The 20,861-nt window shown below is 41.2% G+C and overlaps 1 protein-coding gene across 2 annotated transcripts in view; it reads right to left on the reverse strand.

Moving 5' to 3' along the window:
- The window catches only part of gabra5 (gamma-aminobutyric acid type A receptor subunit alpha5), a 98,994-nt gene extending 84,294 nt beyond the window's left edge, over positions 1–14,700 (reverse strand). The window contains exons 1-2 of one of the 2 annotated variants that reach the window (XM_008107101.2): positions 14,391–14,700; positions 10,965–11,119 (exon numbers count right to left, since the gene is read on the reverse strand). In XM_008107101.2, coding sequence (XP_008105308.1) covers positions 10,965–11,050 — 86 coding nt within the window. In that variant the 5' untranslated portion in view covers positions 11,051–11,119; positions 14,391–14,700. Of the gene's footprint in view, positions 1–10,964; positions 11,120–13,897; positions 14,104–14,390 lie in introns of those variants that run through there. The other variant, XM_003218770.4, reaches the window with a different exon arrangement.
- Between the last annotated feature and the right edge of the window lie 6,161 nt (positions 14,701–20,861).

Consider the following 20,861-nt stretch of genomic DNA (forward strand, 5'->3'; position numbering starts at 1 on the left):
AGGGCTACTCAAAATGAGATGTGATCCTTCAATAAACCCCTTGAAAAAGCATTGGTAAACAGAGGTGTGTAGCAGTTAAGATGTTGAAGTTAGGTAAGGGAGACCGAGGTTCAAATTCTCACCTGGCCCTGAAGCACATTGGAGTAATCACGATGATCAACCCTCCACATTAGGGATCAGATTTCCCCATGAATGTGGGGAAACTGTGAATAAAAATGCCTTTTTAAACCTAAGAGAACAGCTTTCTGTGGGTCTCTAGGTCCTTCACCGTGACTCTTTGAGCAATTTCCAGCAAAAATCAACAAGAGTTGCACCAGAGTTAGACCTTTAGATAATATTGTAATTCAAATCTATAAAGAACCAAATCTGCAAAAGTCAAACACGCAAATGTTGAACGCTAATAATATATTTCAGCTCAATATGCCTCCTATGATTATTGTGGAAAAAAAATGAAAGGAAGAAATCATGCACACTGCTATCATCCCTTATTATTGGCCATACTACTTGGAGATAATGAAAGTTATGGTCCCAAACATTTGTAGGATACATGGTTGCATACAATTTAAAATGCTTTGAGCACACACACTCTGAGGAAACCAGGTCCCACATGTTACTAGTTCTTTGGAGTCTTTCTCTGAGCTCAGCAATCAAAACCTAAAGCAAACATATACTATAGATGCTGGAATGAGAAACTTACAACAGAATATATTGTTGCAGCAGAACTTATTCTTCCATCCTTGAGTTTTTGTGTAAATTAAAATACAAATTGTAAGACAAGCATACATTCCCAGCAGCCAAGCTTGAGGAAAGCAGCCAAGCTTGAGGAATGCATACTGGCTAGGATACTGGCTAGGATGATTTTAGTCCAAGAAAAGTGGCCTTGCTAGCTTTGTAGCTTAAGATCATAGCAAGAATCCTAAAGAATGGGGTTGCATAAAATGAGGCTCTGGGGCCACACAAAGGCCCGACCCTTGTTGGGGATCTGCAGATTTTCCCCTCAGGCCACCCCTTCTTTTGCTAATGGGACTCCCCCATTTTTAACAACCCGAGCACTCATTCACCCTTTACATAGGTTGCAGTTCTTCTTCCCTCATTGTTTACTTAAAAAGTTGTCTTTTAAAAAAACAGAAGAGATATTTCAGACAGGTTTTGCTAGTTTCATGCTTTAACACTTTTGGCAGTCCATGCAGCTTTCATAGGGGCCTGAGGTTGAACGTTGGCTGAAGACTCACACAGGTTGTCTATCCTTGCTAAAGAGGCATTGTTGTTTTTCTAACAGAACTGGTGGTTCAATATTTCATTTATAAACATGTCTTAATAAAAACCACAATAAAAGATAAAATCCACAATATATTTCCAGATCTGGATAGCTCCGGGCTAGCTGAATTAGGTCTCACTATGACATTATGGTCAATCTTGTCTCTACTATACAGACAGTCCCCAAGTTACGAATAATATAGGTTCTGTAGGTTTGTTCTTAAGTTGAATTTGTATGTAAGTCAGAACAGGTACATTTTAAAGTGTAACTCCAGCTTATATATAAGCTTTGGATAGCATAGATTTTTCGGTGCGCTTTTGAAGACTGAACAATTAATCCCTATGTCAGGTTCTGGTCCAATGTCAAGCTGTTTTCCTGATGCACTTTATCTTATCCCTCATTTGAGAGAAATTTTATTGTCTAGCCCACCCAAGTTTCCTCACTACATGCAGTACTTTATCTACCTCACCCATGGGTTTTACTATTTTTACACCTTACATTTTGGCCCAGTTCTCCTTCATTTTAAACTTTGTACTGTTTTTACACTTTGTTTTATTATGCCATTGTTATTATGTTTTGTTTTACTTTGTTATTGTATAGGCACTTTATTGGATGCTGTTGTGTGCCTTGTTTGTATTTAATGTTGTTTTATTGTACAGTAATTGTTTGGGCTTGGCCCCGTGTTAGCCGTCCCGAGTACCTTCGGAGAGATGGAGGCTGGATACAAAAATAAAGTTGTTGTTGTTGTTGTTGTTGTTGTTGTTATTGGGAAGGGTTAACACCCCTGTGGTGTTTATTTTTCTCTCTGTGCCCCAGTTCAGAAGATTTCACTTCACTTTCTGTTCCTGTGATAATTGGATTTTGAAAAATTTGGCTTGATGTGAAAACAAGGATTGGTGAGAAAGTTTCTGTTGAGACATCTTTTCCCTATAATAACACTTTCAGGAGCTACTCGTAATATGTCTCAGTTTCTCTTTCCCACTTTTCTCCATTGTCTTCTGCTTACAAGAATGGCTGCAAACTGAGCTCAAAGTGCAAAAGTAGTGTGGTTTCAATTAACTCAGCAGGAAGGAGAGGAGAGGAGGGAGTGGAATTCTGCCCTTCTCCCTAGATTCAGGCAAAAGGAAACTGCTACAGTATTTCCTAGCTTGTGTAATTTTCATTCATATTTTTGCCACCATGATTATACATTGATGTTTCCTTGGCTATGTATTTCCCAATGTTTATCTTTGAAATGTTGGAAAGTATGTACATTTCTAACTATAGCCCAGCACTGTTTCCTCCAATCTGGTGTCATGCGATTATGCAAACCAGCGATTATGAAAGTTACTTTTGGGGCGACAGTTCCTAGAATATGCCAGCCAATTTGGACCACATAGGTAGAAGATTCTGGGAGCTGTAGTTTTTAAAAGTAATTGATCTATTCTCTATATTGAACAGTCCTTTATATCTACATATAAGCGGACCAATTCCTCTGAAATGGGATACTCCTTCATCCCATATCTGAAAGTAACTTGATATCAGTGGAAATATCAGTTAAAGGATTGATCCTGCATTTTTGAATTTCAAAATCCATTTTAGGTGAATACCTTTATTAAGCCAAAGGTATGAATGTCTTCATTCCTATGGTCAATGGAGCAGTCAGAGAAGGAAAAAGACTGGCTGATACCTAAGTTGTAAAATCTGACTTTATCCACATTCATATGACGGAAAGTGTGAAAAGACCACAAATATTCAGAGTATGCTCCAGTAGATGTTGTGGTGGCTTCTCATTGGTTTTGAAAGTGTTCTTGGAGTTGCTGGGGTCAGGAAACAATGGCTGGGATCTAATATTTGAAAATATAAAAATCCAGTATTTGTGTTGTGGTGAAATATGCATGCCCTTTCAATATTAATGTTTCATGATGTGGACTATAGCATCTACATATAGCTAGGGATTGCTAGACGCAGAAGGAATAACCCCCCCCCCCTCCTCCCACCTCCAATGATAAATGTAGAAAAGAGTGATAAAAATCATAGGATATATGATTTCTCAGTTTAGCCCAATACTCTTCTGACTGAAATACACTGGGTTAATTTAAAATATCATAGCTTTCTGTATACTGTTGGGCAGTACCTTCCATAATCCTTGATCATTGACCAACTGGCTTTGGATGATGGATCTGTAGCCCAGCAACATTTGGAGAGCCAGCATTTCTCTATCCCTGATTTGGCACATGAAAAAAATGTAATGTATGAATATTTGATTTTACTCTGCATGTTCATTGAGCAATAGGAAGACTGTCAAAGAAGAGAGGCTGCTTTACTCCATCATCACAATGATTTCTCCTCTCGTTCTCCAATACCTTGTGCTTGAAGAAACAGATCTGGTAGCCTGCAGCTTTTCTCTATGATGTATTGACAGATCTATCTCTCATAAATGTGATCATCTGCATAAGTGCATGCAATGTTTTGTCTTTAGGTCCCAGGCTTCCCTGATGAGCAGAGATGGAAAATATTTGTGGAAAGCTCATTTTCCCTCATTCCCTGATCCTCAAACAGTAGAACATATTGCCCCCACTGCATTTGCAAGTGGATATCAATTGCTTAAAAATTTAACTAATACAGATTCTGGGTGATGTTTCATGGATTTGCTGAGAGGTATGGGGGAGGAGAGGAACTCTTAAGATACATGCAAGTGATGAAGGAATCGTAGCTGCTCAAATCTGAGTTAATGGGTGATTGTTTTAGCCATGGCCAGTACATCATACAGCAGTCTTTCTTCAGAGACAACAAATATTTTGTACTACATCACAGATCACTTCAATTGAGAAAGTCAGAAGAAAGTAGTTTTCTCTTTGGTGGGGATGGGCCATGTGGAAGGAAGTATGCCCTGAAAGGACTTGTAGCATTGTGGAAAACTCCATGGGCACAGCTTAGTTGTGGCCTGCAACTGTTAGTCTGCAACTGTCCTGCACAGTTAAGATAGTCTTGATTTTACCAAATTCTATCATCCATTCCACTATAAACTTCAGGATTGGTCTCCTTAACTAGGCCATATATTGTTACTGCATATGTTGCAATTGTTATCGTATATACCTATGTATAAATCTATACATTTAAGCCAATGAACCCACCCTCAAAACCTGGGTCTGCTTATCCATGAGTCAATATAAGTACTGTAAATATTTAACACTTGTGAAAGAAAGAAACCATATCCTTCTCTGAGGAGTGGTGAAATACATGAGCATAGTCTGTCCCAGGATAACCTGAAAAAAGCACTGACCCACTTTACTTTTTCCACCATGCTGCCACTTCTGGCCTTTTTGAATTCCTGGGCAGGAAAATAGCAGTGGTGGTAGCCCCCCTGAGGTAGCACTGCATTTACTCCTCTCTGCAGAGCTGTCTTCAATTTATCCAAGGATCATATAAAGATCTATAATTTTGCTCCCTAAACATGCCCTCGACTTATACTTGAGGTCAACTTATACACAAGTAATTAATCCTCTTTGAAACCAGTGAAATCAATTCCAAAAGCAAAACAGCTAAAGCACTATTCTTGTTTCTCCCCAGGCTTGCGTGACCTGGCAAAGCTTCACAAATGACAGCTTATCTGCTATTTAACTTCCTCTTTTTCATAGCCACACATACAGTTATTGACAACTTTGTATTACACACTATTTTCATATTCTTTTCAGACTTCCTTCATGATGAAAAAACAAGATGCATTAATTTAAACAATGAGTAGAGATATATCAGTGTTCCTGAATGATGAGTGGAAATACCATATACAGATCTGCTGCACTATTAAACTACGATTGGAATTATTCTGGGGGCATTTCTCTATTATTAAAGTTTTAAATAGAAATCAGCATTTAAAAAAATAGTTTTAAAAACACAACCATATTTACAAGATACTATGATAACTCTACTTTCCCAAATATTGATTCATTTCCAATAAAACTATCCTAGTGACCTGCAAATAATTTAGCTGAACAGTGTTTGATGAAATCAAGAGTCCTCTTTAGATTTCACAATGACTAGGAAAAGCATATATTGAAGCGCTTTAGAGTCTATTGGATTTTAGTTTACTACTTTTACAAAATACACCATAAAACAAAAAGTAATTACAGAAGTGCCTGGTTGTGACAAATGGCCACAATAGGTGTCATGCAACTACACAGAAAACAATGCTTAAAATTATTGGACCAAGTCTTATGAGGATCTATATGGCATTCCAGCGGAATCCCCAAACGTTTCACATGCTAGTTACTAACCCGTAGCTAAATGAGCACAGAATTTGTTTGCTACATTATGCACACTTCCACACTCCCCTGCATTGCTGAAGAAGAGGGCTGAGCATCAGAACAGTCTACAGCCAACATTGCAGTGAATTTGGAACCAACCTCTGCAGTTGATTATGGGGATTTGCTTGGCAAATTTTACCTATTTAAAAACTGCTTTCGCTAAAACCTTACAGACAAATGGCATAATGCAGAATGACTGCCACTCTGCTCTTAGCTTGTGTAGTGCTTAAAAGCACCACTTCCTTACAGTTCATTGAGAAAAGCTTTATCTGGAATCATAAACCAGGGATAATTGTCCAAGTTTCATTTTTGTACTCTGTAGAATTAGATCCGATTGCATTCAATCCATTGTTTGCCATATTCACATGTCGTTAATTAACCACATATTTTCATTTCATGTTTACAGTACTGTGTAAAACTCAAAAATATATAAGGCTTAAAATTAAGAACATGTTGACCTGCGCTATGAATCATAATAGCTGAATGGTTTCAGAAGATGAACCGTTAAGTTAAATCTCTTGCTTTACTATAAGATAAGCTGTTAAGTGCTGGAAGATAAAATTCTGAGCCTGGGAACTCAAGCATAGATTCATTCAATTATGCACTTTCCAGCCTACAAGCCAGAGGTAATGATTAGAACTGAACATGACTCCTCCATATCTCAAGTGAACCCAAAGAGCAATCCCATGCCACCTGGAACCTTGTTCTTGTGGATGGAAAAACTTACAACATTTCACAGATAAAAACAAGTGTTTCCACAATGGCAACAGTTATTAAGAGAATGAACTGATCAGATAGCAGAGAGTGCAGCAGTTTGCTTTTTGCCTGAGCTGGGAAGGGCAAAATTATGTTCTCTCCTCCCCAATCCCATTGCTGAATTAAGCGTAAACCGCTTTTGCACTTTGAACTCAGTCTACAGACGTGGTTCTCAACCTGTGGGTCCTCAGGTATTTTAGCCTACAACTGCCAGAAATCTCAGCCAGTTTACCAGCTGTAAGGATTTCTGGGAGTTGAAGGCCAAAACATCTGGGGATCCACAGGTTGAGAACACTGGTCTACAGCAATAGAAGTAACCTGAGGTCAAAGGAAAAAGTGGGATCAAGGAAAAGAAACTGGGGACATTTTGAAAACATGACAAAGTGAGATGCCAGATGATTGATATGAGTTGTTCTTGCCAAACTGGTACAGTTGAAGGATGTGAGAGGGTGCACCATTGCTCTTCATGAACCCAAGTACTTGATAATAATATTTAAAATCTCTTTCTGTCTCACACTTCTTCTCTATCCCTGAAAAGCACAGAAATATGAGGCAAGAGGGCTGATCTAGAATTCATATACAAATAGACAGGTTGGTTTAAGTGTTGTGATGTTCATTAAAAAGCTTAGGAATTCCCGAGTGGTTTTTTTTTTTTTTTTGCTAAAACGATTATGCTAGCAATTCTTAATCTGCTACACAGAACTACACTTCCTTGTACAGACGGAATGTCTCTAAAACCAGTTTGAATCTGAAGTCACAAAATCATATGTGAGACTTGGCCTAAAACTACACTCCTGTATTTAAGCCAAGCTCTTCAGTATCCCAATGACAACAGCCTTGAATAAGTGAAAAGGGGTTGTTCTCACACCATATCCTTTGCTCTGATCCACTATGGTCTTAAGAATCAGGAAGAAGTTAGTCTGTTATTTGTTGTGAACTGCTGTTAAGCCAACTTCAGCATGTTGGCCCCATGAATGAAAGACCTCTAAGTCACCTTATCATCAACAGTCCTGAAAAAGGTCTTGCAATCTCTGGACTTCCTTGATTGAATTGATCCACCCGGAATCCATCTTTTCCTACTACCTAGCATTATTGTCTTTTCTAGGGATTCATGTTGTCTCATGATATGGCCAAAGTACAACAGCTTTGGTTTGGTCACCTTAGCTTCTAGGGAGAGTTCATGCTTGATTTGTTCTAGGATCCATTTACATATATCTCCTTTTAGAAGTCTGCGGTATCTATAGAATTCTTCTTCCCATGGTTAGGTCCCCAACTCTCTGCACTAATTATATATCTGCTTTATCATGGAAAGAACACAGGTAAGTGTCACCTAGGCAACAGGACCTGCATGATACTTTTAAGATGAGATAACCAAGGCTGCCGGCACAAACCACAGTTGCCCCAGCAACCCAACCATGCCAGGGCTACTTCAGCTTTCTTCTTGGTCTTGCTACAGCTCATCTGAGCCACTCCTGGCTTTGATGCTCTTTCCTCACTAAGATCTTTCAAGAGTCTTGACTGAGATTATAATGCCCAGGTTTTTAAGCTGCTTTCAATATCTGTGTGGCTTCATTAGATAAAAATCTGGGGGAAAAATTGGGAGCATTTCACATGCAAGACACCGAGGTCCAAAGAACTGCAACATCTGGCTTCCTTGCCATTTGCATTACTATTATATTGATTTATTTAAAGTAAGACATCTGCTAAGCCCTGGCAAAAATTATGACAAGGTATTTTAAAAACAGAAACATCAAATTACTTGTTATTGTTGAAACTGCGACTTCACCTAAAATCTATCGTTACTGGAAGAGACACACACACTTGGCATTTCCCACCATAATTAAATGAATATGACTTTAGTAACCTTAGGCTTTTCACAATGTTTCTAAATACCTTAATTTTTTCTTACAAAATTGAAGTAGCACCTAATGAACAATATCTCTATTAGAGTATGCATTTTTAGTGAATTCAAATTTGAAGGTGTAGATTAATAATAACAATAACATTGATGATGCTAAGCCTTTAAAAAGCTTCAAAAAATGGAACATTTTCTCACACTATTGAAATTCCAGACATGTCTACATGGAAACTGTATACACTGATATTCACTAATTCCGTAAGGAAAGTTCATTTTAGCCCTGTACTTTACATAGAGGATTGAACCTCTGAGATGGCAGATTGTACAAGTCTGTTAATTATTTCAGAAATATCCAACAAGGAGTTAAACAAAAGGCTGTCTATTTATACTCAATAGAAAAATGCCTGAATTTCCTTAAACATTGCATGAAGGGAAGGGTACTTCAGAAATATCCATATTGATCTTAGTGCCTTTTTTCACAACAGTATTTCTACTACCTTCAGTTCACCTACAGCTTGAAAAGTATGTCAAGCAGTCATCCTTTCAGGTGATTTATACAGTGATGCTGACTTTGTGATGCCTGGAGTACCAGAGCATCAACCTGACTCTGCTTAACTGGGAAAAGGGTGAGCGCTTGCCTGCTCAACCCATCAATCATTTGAACTGCTTGCCAGCTGAAAACAAGAACTCTAGAGGTCTTGTTGGTGGTGGTGTGCGTATGTTTTAAAACAACTCCTCTGAACAAACAGTTAACTTGATGCATTTTTGCATGAGATAGAACATTATGTGGCATTGACACTCACAGTTTGGACAGGTTTTTGGTTGGGAGTCTAGATCTTGCATCTCCAAAAAGCAACATTCCCCAGCAATCCCACTCACCTAAGTCATGTAAACTTTAAAACCTGCAAAGTTATTTTTTGAGAGTTTGAGTGGTATAATGGTCTTAGCATTGGAGTACAAACCCACTGGATAATGTTGGGCAAATAACATTCTCTCATCCTCTGAACAACCCTTCTCTAAACAAATCTTGTTGAAAAAACATTAAGAAAATTATCATCATCATCATCAACAACAACAACAACAGCAAGGCACACAACAACAACAACAACAACAACAACAGCAGCAACAAAGTTGTTTTGGCCCATGGGTCAAACAATTCCACAAATATCTTTACTCCATCATTAACAACAAAATACAATATTGAAAATAAATAAAGTATTACAAGATATTTATAATCTGCGTCCTGAAATGACCACCAAACTTTGCCTAAATGTAAAGCTGACAACATTCACCTCTCTTCACCAAGATGTTTTTTCCTCCACTGTTTTCCCACTCACAGAGCCTGGAAATGTCACTCTGTGGACTTAATTTCCCAAAATCCACAAATCAGTACAGCCACTGGCCATGCTGTCTGAGTGACTTTGGGAGTTGTAATCCAAAAGTGATATTTGCAAGCTCCATCATTTATATTTGGATGGGTATAGTGGCCAGCAGAAACCAGGAGTCTTGAGAATTCATAGAATAATAGAATCATAGAGTTGGAAGAGACCTCATGGGCCATCTAGTCCAACCCCCTGCCATGCAGGGAAAGCACAATTGAAATACCCCTGACAGACGGTCATCCAGCCTCTGTTTAATAACTTCCAAGGAAGGAGCTTCATCAGTGTTGGCTTTTTAAAAAGCTGTCCAAGGTGCTGAATTTATTTTGAGTACCGCATTTCAGTGAGATGCAGCCGTCCTCAATTCCTCTCCCAAATTATTGTCAAAGAAACTCAACTGGGCTGGAAAACCTCATGCGCAACAGGGCTGGCTTTCCACATTTTAAAGGATTGAATTATTATATTACCATTTATAAGGGAGGGTTGTCTTAGGACCATTAAATCCAACAGTCTAAAATTACCTACCCGCATGACTGGGGAGAACAGGGGAATGTAAGGAGAAGGAAAGCAACAGCCATTCTGAGTTTGGTTCAGCATAACAAGGAACCACACTCAAAACAGTGTCATTTATGTGAGAGGGGTAGGGGAGATCACATTCTCCCTACTCTCACTTCACTGAATGCCCTCCTTCTGTGTTCTTAACTGAACCATTGTAATACATGTTTAAGAAGTGAAACATGCTCCAAAAGTTAAGTTATACATGTCAAGACACATAATAATAGCTTTTAAAACATGGGAATTGCTTTGCCCACCAGTGGAAGTGACAGTAAATGGATGTGTGAGGGACATCCACTTCTAGGCATCATATGAAGGAGGAACAAGTGTACCTCTGCTTTGCTGCCTTGGAACATACAGCCTAAACACATGGAATACACTCATCTGGGCAATCCATTTCCCACTCTAGCTAGTTGAACTGTAGCAAGTTACCAGTGTATCTACTTTACTTGCCAGAACCCTACCTTCAGTGGCACAGATTGCCCTGATTAGTTCACTTTTTCCCAATATCTATCATGCAGTAGGATTCACTGAAACAAGAATAACCCTGACAACAATCTTGATAAATTTTTAAAAGGGTTACATAGTTATCATCCATATTGTACTTGATTTCAGAACATTGCCTCATATTAGATTGTATCAGTGAGAAAACTGAGGGCTATAAATCTGCATGGTTCTCCATTCTGATTTGTCCAAATCCAACATACTATATATGAAATCCCACAATGTCCTTAGTAAGTATGGATTAAGATGATTCCTCTTTTTTCCTTTTGGACACAGTACCATTCAAACAATACATTTAGAAACTGTGAAGTAAATATGTACAAGTCTAATAAAAGTAGCTTTAAGGGGAAAAAATTGTGGTAACTTACCCAAAATGACTGACTAAATTCATGGAAAAGCAGAGCAGGAAGCAGTTTTTGATCATGATAAAACCAGAGAGCATCCCATTGTCCATTCCCAGTGAAATTATTAATAGAAGCAGCTGACTTTGCAGGGGTGTACCTCTGCCACCTTTGTTCTGGAGCTGCAGCAGATAAGAGAGGCAGAAACGCACATTAAGTGTTCACCCAAGACATTAAGCCGGTCACCTACCAAGCATTAAGCCATTTGATGAGACAATTGAGGAGTTATGCAAAGCATTCCAACAACGCCAAACCACTGAGAGGTGAAATTTAGGTTGTGCTAGCATCTTTACATAAGGAGGACGCAAAAACAAACTTAGAGCTGAAAGCCAGTGACTATGTAATTGATTTACTTTCCATAGATATGTTAACATAAAAGGTGTGCTTGAGCTATGAATTGCAAACACACCTGGAAGATATAGAAATCTCAAGATTTTATACAACTGAAGTGTGGGAAAACTAAATCTGTAGTGTTTTTTTCTATCAATATCCATTCATTCATGGGATTGTCCTTTCCCAAAAAACATCAGCCACAAATGAAATAACCATACTGAAATCCAGGGTGCAATTAAGTAGAGCAGTCATCCATGAAGCAAAGGCCTTCTTTCCTTTAAAGTGAACCCTATAAAGGCACGCTTGTCCAGATGGGACACATGCTGGCATTGAGGCTACTTGGTGGTGGCACGGCAGGGATACCTGCTTTGCAAGATCGACCGGCATGCCTTGGAAACCTGCCTGCCTGCCTGTGAGATTCAAGAAGCCAAACTGGAGGGCAAGATTTCACTCCTTAATGTGAGACAGATGAAATAGAAGAAAGGCAGTGAACTCTTGCTTTTAAAACTCTCAAAGATAGAACCATAGAATCGTAGAGTTAGAAGAGACCTCATGGGCCATCCAGTCCAACCCCCTGCCAAGAAGCAGGAAATTGCATTCAAAACTTCCATGACAGGTGGCCATGCAGCCTCTGCTTAAAAGCCTCCAAAGAAGGAGCCTTCACCACAGTCTGGGGCAGAGAGTTCCACTGCTGAACAGCTCTCATAGTGAGGAAGTTCTTCCTGATGTTCAGGTGTTTGAAGCATTGTTTCACATCCTAGTCTTCAGGGCAGCAGAAAACAAGCTTTCTCCCTTCTCCCTATGACTTCCCCTCACATATTAATACATGGCTATCATGTCTCCTCTCAGCCTTCTCTTCTGCAGGTTAAACATGCCCAGCTCTTTAAGCCGCTCCTCATAGGAATTGTTCTCCAGACTCTTGATAATTTTAGTCACCGTCCTCTGGACACATTCAAGCTTGTCAACATCTCCCTTCAATTGTGGTGCCCAGAATTGGACACAGTATTCCAGGTGTGATCTGACCAAGGCGGAATAGAGGGGTTGCATGACTTTCCTGGATCTAGACACTATACTCCTATTTATGCAGGCCAAAATCCCATTGGTGTTTTAACCTGCTGCATCACATTGTTGGCTCATGTTTGCCTTCCTGTCCACGAGGACTCCAAGATCTTTTTCACACGTACTGCTGTCGAGCCAGGCGTCCCCCATTCTGTATCTTTGCATTTCATTTTTTCTGCCTAAGTGGAGTATCTTGCATTTGTCCCTGTTGAACTTCATTTTGTTAGTTTCGGCACATCTCTCTAGTCTGTTAAGATCATTTTGAATTCTGCTCCTGTCTTCTGGAGTGTTAACTATCCCTCCCAGTTTGGTGTCATCTGCAAATTTGATGATCGTACCTTGTAAGCCGCCCTGAGTCCCCTCAGGTGAGAAGGGCGAGGTATAAATGATTGAAATAAATAAATTCTAACCCTTCATCTAAGTCATTGATACATATGTTGAACAGAACCGGGCCCAGGACGGAGCCCTGCGACACTCCACTCATGACTTCTTTCCAAGATGAAGAAGATGCATTGGTGAGCACCCTTTGGGTTTGTTTGCTTATCCGATTACAGATCCACCTCACCATAATTTTGCCTAGCCCACATTTGACTAGCCATAAGGTCATGGGGAACCTTTTCAAAGGCCTTACTGAAAACCAGATACGCTACATTCGTAGTGTTCCCTGCATCTACCCAGCATGTAACTCTATCGAAAAAAGAGATCAGACTTGTCTAAATGGGACACATGCTGGCATTGAGGCTTCTTGGCGGTGGCACAGCAGGGATACCTGCTTTGCACGGATCGATCGACCGGCATGCCTTGGAAACCTGCCTGCCTGCCTGTGTGATTCAAGAAGCCAAACTGGAGGGCAAGATTTCACTCCTCGACATGAGACAAATGAGACAGAAGAAAGGCAATGAACTCATGCTTTTAAGACTCTCAAAGATGAGGAATTCCATCCCAGAATGGGAGGAAAATGAGCATAGATCTCTCACCCATGTGCATATTTGTCAGTGGCCTGCCTGTAGAGAACCAGGTGGGTGACAACATGAAGGACCATAAATACGACCCGTAAGAAAATCAATGTAGGTGCAGATGCAATAAAAGTCATCGCAAGATTGTTCGGTCTGGACCATGAATGATGGACTCCAGACTCTTTGGGAAAAAAGAATCAATGTAGGTGAAGATGCAATGAAAGCACAGGTCTGTGTTCTGAAAACATGTTCTGGTGGAATGGGCTGGGAGGAGCCCTGCCACCATGCCAGGCCACTCCAGTGCCCTCTTCCGCCTTCCTTGGTCCAGAGAAGGAAAGAGGGCACTGCAGCCTGAGCCGCAGCAGCAGCCTCTGACTTCCCCAGCCCCTTCTGCCAGGGCTCCCCCGCTCAGCCCTCCACCTTCCTTGGGATTAAACCACGCAGGCTCTTCTTATTAACTGACCACCCTCCTCCAGACGGAGCTGCCCAAGCGCAACCCTCCTCCTCCTCCTCCTCCTCCCGGCTGCAGAAGGGGAAAGGCAAACCCAGTACCCGCAAGCCCGATCCCGGCTGGCTGTCTGTCTGGCTCCTTCTGGGTGTCTTGCAGGCTCCTCTGCTCCTGCTGCAATGAAGCCCCTCCAGCGCCGGCTTCTCCTTTCCCCCACCTCAACCCCCACTCTCTTTCTTTCTCTCTTTCTCTCTGGGCCCCTGCTTTGAACGCGCAACTCCGGCAAACTCCGGCAAGAGCGGTGCGACGCTCTCCGCTGGCCATCCCTCCCTCCCTCCCTCCCGCCAGCCCTGCCACCCGCATGCCAGGCAGCTGGGCGGAGGAGAGGGAGCCAGCAAAGTTTGCCGTGTGCGCGGGCGAAGGCAAACGGGAGGCCCCCGCCGCCCCCCTCTCCTGGCCCCTCGCTCCCCTCTCTGGCCGCCACGCCACCCCTTGAAGCAACTGCACCAATCCCAGGTTTCCTCCGACTTCTCCGCCGTGAGGAAGGGAAGAAATCTTTTTTAAAAAACCCAAACACCCCAAAACCGAATCGCTTACCAATTGCGGACGGGAGGAGAGAGGAGCGGGACGGAGGTGATGCTTCACTCACTCACTGTCTCCATCTCTCCCTTCGATCTTCTTTCGCGACGAAATCCAAGGACTATATCCGCGCGGCACCCCCCTCCCGCCCCAAAAGGAAGCCGAGGACGGTCCGGCCGCGCTGTGCGGAGCTGTCTGGCTCCTTTTCCTCTCTCCTGGGCTCCTGCCTTTCCCCGCTCTCTCCCCTCGGATCTCCTCCGACAGCCCCTTCCTTAGCCTTCCTGGCGGATGCTCCACATGGCTCCTCCGAGGCTGGCGGCGGAACGGCTGCGGGGCGCGCTCTGGCCGGCAGGGGGCGCCGGAGTCACGGCTTCCAGAGCAAGCGCTTTCGCCGCCACGGTCTTGTTGCTGGAGATTGGGATTCCCCAAAGCAGGGCAGGGCAGGGCAGGGGGCAGCGGGGGGCTCTTGGTTTTCCAGCCAGGACAACCTCGGCTGCTGGTCCGAAATGTTCAAAAGTTTGGAGACACCGGACTGTGTAGTGTGGAAAAGGATACATCTGTCATCCTGGGTTAAACACATTTTCCTCTTTGTTTTATAGACAGTCCCCAAGTGATGAGCATGATAGGTTCTGTCGGAACAGGTACATTTTTTCAATATAACTCCAGCTATATGTGTGTGTGTAATAGGGGGGGGGGGGCGCTTTGGATAGCACAGGGAAGGGTTAACCCCCCCCCCTCCCAGGGCCGTACCCAGAAAAAAATTTCGGGAGGGGTTTTGAAAATTTCGGGAAGGGGGGGTTGAACCCCTGACCCCCCCCCCCCCCCCCCCCCCGGGTTCAGACCTGTCAATATCTGCTTGAGAGAGTGCCTGGAGGGACGTCTCATAGACTTAGCACGGGGATTTGGTTAACCAGTTAAAATTCATGAGTAAACCAGGTTTTTGAACCCCTAACACCCCCCCTCCCGTATTTGTTATTCCGTTTTTGCCCGTGTTTAGAATATTTCACCTCACTTTCTGTCCCTGTGATAATTGGATAATATGGAAACAAGGACTGGTGAGAAAGCTTCCCCCAGGAGTGAATTTCCTTTCCAAGGGATAGATTTTTCCCACTTCCTCTTGTCTCACTACCATTCTTATCTCTGAATCATTTGTTTTCTGTGAGTTTTCCAGGCTGTATGGCCATGTTCCAGAAGCATTCTCTCCTGACGTTTCGCCTACATCAATGGCAGGCATCCTCAGAGGTTGTGAGGTATATTTGAAACTAGGCAAGAGGGGTTTCTATATTTGTGGAAGGTCCAAGATGGGAAAAAGGGAAAGTGTAAATGCTACAATTAATCACGTGATTAGCATTGAAAGGCTATTCAGCTTCAAAGCCTGGCTGATGCCTGCCTTGGGGAATCCTTTGTTAGCTGGCCCTGATTGTTTCATGCCTGGAATTCCCTTGTTTTCAGAGTATTATTCATTCTATACTGTCCTATTTTAGAGTTTTTTTTTAATACTGGTAGCCAAATTTTGTTCATTTTCATAGTTTCCTCCTTTCTGTTGAAATTGTCCACATGCTTCTGGATTTTAATGGCTTTTCTGTGTAGTCTGACAACAAAGGATTCCCCCAGGCAGGAAGCAGCCAGGCCTTGAAACTGCAAGGCTTTTCACTGTTAATCAAGATGATTAATTACAGCACTCACACTTGCCTCCAACAGACAAGAGTTCTTTCTCCCATCCTGGACCTTCCACAGATATATAAACCTCCCTTGCCTAGTTTCCAATATACCTCTCAACATCTGAGGATGCCTGCCATAGATGTGGGTGAAACATCAGGAGAGAATGCTTCTGGAACATGGCCATACAACCCAGAAAACTCACAACAACCTAGTGATTCCAGCCATGAAAGCCTTCGACAACACATATGAGTCATTTGTAAGTTAGATGTTTGTAACGCGGGGAATTCCTGTATTGTATTTAAGAGCAGAGCTTTCCAAACGTTTCATGTTGGTGACACACATTTTAGATGTGCATCATCTTGCAATACAATAATTCAGTTTTGCTATGTAGCAAACAGGAGAATAAACCAAGCCCTTTTAAGAGATACGGGGACACTCACACAAACTGTAATAACAAAATGTATGGGGACATGACGTACGTCATTAAAACTTTTCATTTATACCTTTAAAATATATGATTGATTGCTTATTTCAGATAGACTCGGAGATTTCTTGTCACGTTTGCATGACACTCCTATACACTGCAGCCGATTCACTAATGTGTTACAATATACACTTTGGAAAACTGTTTTAGTGTTATTGATATTTTTTGTTCTCTCTAGACTAAAAAATTGTTTATACATTTTATTCTGATGATAATGCAGTAGCAAATGTATTAACCCTGCCTATCTATTAAAGAATTCATAGTGAAATCCACATCCAAATAAACAATATTTGTTTGTTGTTATTGCGTGTCAAATTCAATTTATGGTTACCCTATGAATGAGAGTGTTCCATTAATAATAATAATAATAATAATAATAATAATAATAATAATAATAATAATAATACTTTATTTTTGTATCCTGACACCATCTCCTCAAAGGGACTTGGGGTGGCTAACATGGGGCCAAGCCCAGAAAAGACAAAGTGTAAACAAGTTAAAATATAAAACAAAACAATAAAATAACAAGCAGTATAAAATCAAAACGAATTCAAGCACAGTTATACATAAATACATAAAACAAGATAAGAAGTTTTAAAACCATATCAAGTTCACCACCAAAGGGACAAAGGAATAAAAGGGGGTCGGAGTAAAGTGTGTAGTAACTAGGTTATTCCATAAAGTGCCTGACCGAGTGTTCCAAAGTTTCCAAGATAACTTTAGGGGTAGGATGGGGTGGGACCAGAGATAAAGTGCAGAATAGCAGCATGGTTGTCAAGGGGTCTGTAGTGTCTTGTTTAATCGAAAGCACGCTGAAAGAACCATATCTTAAGTTGTTTAATAAAAGCAGCCAGGGTTGGGGCTAGCAACCCTGACAGATGGCCACTCAGCCTCAATGTTAATGATAATAATAATAATAATAATAATAATAATAATAATAATAATAATGAAGAGGGTTGGAAAAGACCTCTTGGGCTATTTAGTCCAACCTCTTTCTGCCTTTGTGCACCAAAAGCACTAGCAAAGCACCCTTAATAATTGATAATTAATTAAATAATAATTAAAATACCTTCAAGCCAAGCTTTGGAAGGCAGGCACAGGGCGAGGGAGGAAGCAGGAAAGGCGGTGGTGGCACACACCTTCCTCAGAGGAGGAGGAGGAAGCCATCGCTGCAGGGGCCAGATAAATGCCTTTGAGGGGCCTTAAGTGGCCCGCGGGCCATAGTTTGGGGACCCCTGGCCTAGAGGTTCAGAAAAAGCCTTAAATGAAAAGGTTTGTAATGTGCGATTCTCCATTTCAAGGGCCATGGTTTTATCTCCCTAGTGATGAAAAGGAAGCACTGGGGGCTTGGGTGGGCTACATTCAAGCAATACAGATCCCACCCCTGTGAAATATATTACTGGGATAAATGGACTCAAGTTCTAAACTGGGACAAGGTAGGTTCCTGTGTTCCTGTTGTGAGACCTTTCTACATGGTCATTTCTTTTCCTGCAGTTATACAGCCCTTTCTGGAAAGCACTACTTTGTGTACTTGTATGAATATGGTTCTGCATATGCTCTGTCCCAAAGGCTGTCTTTTATTTAAGAATGTAAATCAGAAATAGGCAGGTTCTGTGGATTTGGGGGGGGGGGGGGCAATTTGCTACAGAGTGTGTCCCCTGGAGCTAGAAGTAGACAATTGTTCGCTTTTGGTTTCCTAAAACCAGGACTTCCTGGAAGCTTCCAGGTACACATTCCCTCTTTCACTCTCTTTTGAAAAGCTAAACATTGGCGTAGGGTACGAAACTGGATGGAAAGACCAGAGGCCATGCATTGAGTGTTCCTGGTATAGATTGTGATGAAGAAAGTTTGGAAATCTCCTATGTCTAGCCAGGGGTTCAGGTTAAAAAGAAAAGTGACGATTCCCCTGAAATCAGTCACTAAAGTTCCAATCTTATGGTCGATGTAAAGAACACATGATGTACAGATTCCTCAATGGTACAAGCACTATGGAGTTATTTATGTTAAGATTTCATTCTAAACCTAGGGAGCCATGTATCTTCCCATGTGTGGGAATATCCACAGATTGAAATCCCAGCACTCCTTACAACAGTCTATGGTGGCTAAGGCTGATAGGAGTTCCGGTTTTACAACATCTGGAGGTCTATATGGTTTCCACTTTGTTCTGTGTTATTATTAAAGTCTGTCCCCCATTACACTTCATAGTCTAGCCATGGCACTGTAATTGGTCAGTATATGTCTCATTTAAAGGAAGTCACAAAATTACTCTTTGGAGCCCCCGATGACACAGCGGGTTAAACCTCTGAGCTGCTGAACTTGCTGAACAAAAGATCGGCATTTTGAATCCGGGGATCAGAGTGAACTGCTATTCGCCCCAGATTCTGTCAACCTAGCAGTTCAAAAACATGCACATGTGAGTAGATTAATAGGTACTGCTTCTGCAGAAAAGTTAGGGAGCTCCATGCAGTCATGCCGGCTACATGACCTAGGAGGTGTCTATGGGCAACGCCAGCTCTTCAGCTTAGAAATTAAAATGAACACTAACCCTCAGAATCGGACACAACTAGACTTAATGTCAGGGGAAAACCTTTACCTTTACCTATTTGCAAATTTTAAAAATATTTCAACATAAAATTCAACAGTAGCTTATCTTTCTAGCTTACACCTTTTAAATAAAACACATTTTCATAATGTTTTCACATAAGACAGCCAAGGTAATTTCTTCCATGATAACCTGATTTTTTGCTCTAAAAAGAATATTTGTTGGGGGGGGGGGTGCCATTGCCATTCTCTGAGGCTGAGAGAGTGTGACTTGCCAAAGATCACCCAGTGTGTTTCCATAGTTTAGCAAGGATTCAAATCATAGTGTCCAGAGTCTTAATTTTAACACTCAAATCACTAAACAATACTGGATGTATAAGGAGAGTTGCCAAATCACTATTCTTCTTCTGACACTAGTCATGCAATTTGAGACAAGCCATTGTCTGCTTGAGATAAAATGGGCTTCCTTTTGATACTTCAGCTTTTATAATCTCATTTACTTTTTTTTGTTTTCCTCCTCTTGCTTACAAAAACAGGAGTAAAAAATCCCTACATTTGCTTTATCACAGAACTATGTAAAATGGGCTGAAATTTCCAGTTTAAAAGATCCTTTGTACTTGTTCCTTCCATCAAAGTTTTTGTATGGTTGACAATATACATGTGCATGTTCATGTGTGTGCACAAACACACACATGATCATAAGAAAAGGAGGGAGAACCCACATAAGAAAGGGTAACCATTTAAAATAGCAAGTAAGCTTCTCAAATTATTTGGGGGAGGGGGGGGGTAGAGATCAAGATGGATTGAAATTGGTGTAAAATTGTTACAAAACCAAAAAAAGTAAAATGCTTGTAATGTGAACTGCAACCATCCAACTCATTTTGAAAAAGAAGAAGGAAAAAAGCTGGTTTATATATTGATTTTGCTCTTAAGATACTGAGTTAAAGGATGTCCTTTAATCTGAAGAATATAGTTTAGGGAACTAGAGCAATAATGCATCAGTCAAGAAAGAGAACATCCTAAAGTAGGATTGATCTCTGTTGTATTAAAGGTAACACCAAAAGCTGTATCAGGGTTAAGAACTTGGGCAAAATAGTCTGAATGAAAAGCTACAAAGCAAACACAATGTAAAGTGTTCTCAACTTGGGGTCCCCAGATGTTTTTGGCTTTCAACTCCCAGAAATCCTAACAGCTGGTAAACTGCCTGGGATTTCTGGGAGTTGTAGGCCAAAAGCATCTGGGGGTTCCAGGTTGAGACCCACTGATGTAGAGTTTGCAGCCCAGTGTTGTCATCTTCAAGAGAAGCTCACACTCATAGAGTAAGGGAGTGGTAGTTAACATGATGATTTACAAAAGGTATCAAGATATCCTTCCACAATTATATAATAGCCAGAATGATAAGAAATAATGTCCAAGGCAACTGATCCAGAGAGCAGCTTCACATATTTATATAATGAAGTAAAACCTGCATTTGCCATGTGACAGGTTTAATAGCCACAGCCCTATTCAAAATTACACATGCGTCACAATCCCATTTATATTCATTGATTTAGATTCACCTAATTATATGCTGGCTTACAGCCAAAATGTGAATATGCCATTAGTGTGATATTCACCTTTGCTGATGCTAGGATTCAAAGGCTGTACATATAGGAGTTTAAATTGGCAAGGGGCTTTGAATGCTTGATAATTGAAAGCTTGTTCGTGTGTATTTTTGTTGGGACACCTATATTGACTAGGTAGACAATTTCTGCATTATTTAAAACATCCCTTTAGGAATGGAAGAGGATAACAAAGCTGTT

Source organism: Anolis carolinensis, chromosome 3 (genome assembly GCF_035594765.1).
Source record: "Anolis carolinensis isolate JA03-04 chromosome 3, rAnoCar3.1.pri, whole genome shotgun sequence".
Classification (NCBI taxonomy): Eukaryota; Metazoa; Chordata; class Lepidosauria; order Squamata; family Dactyloidae; genus Anolis; species Anolis carolinensis.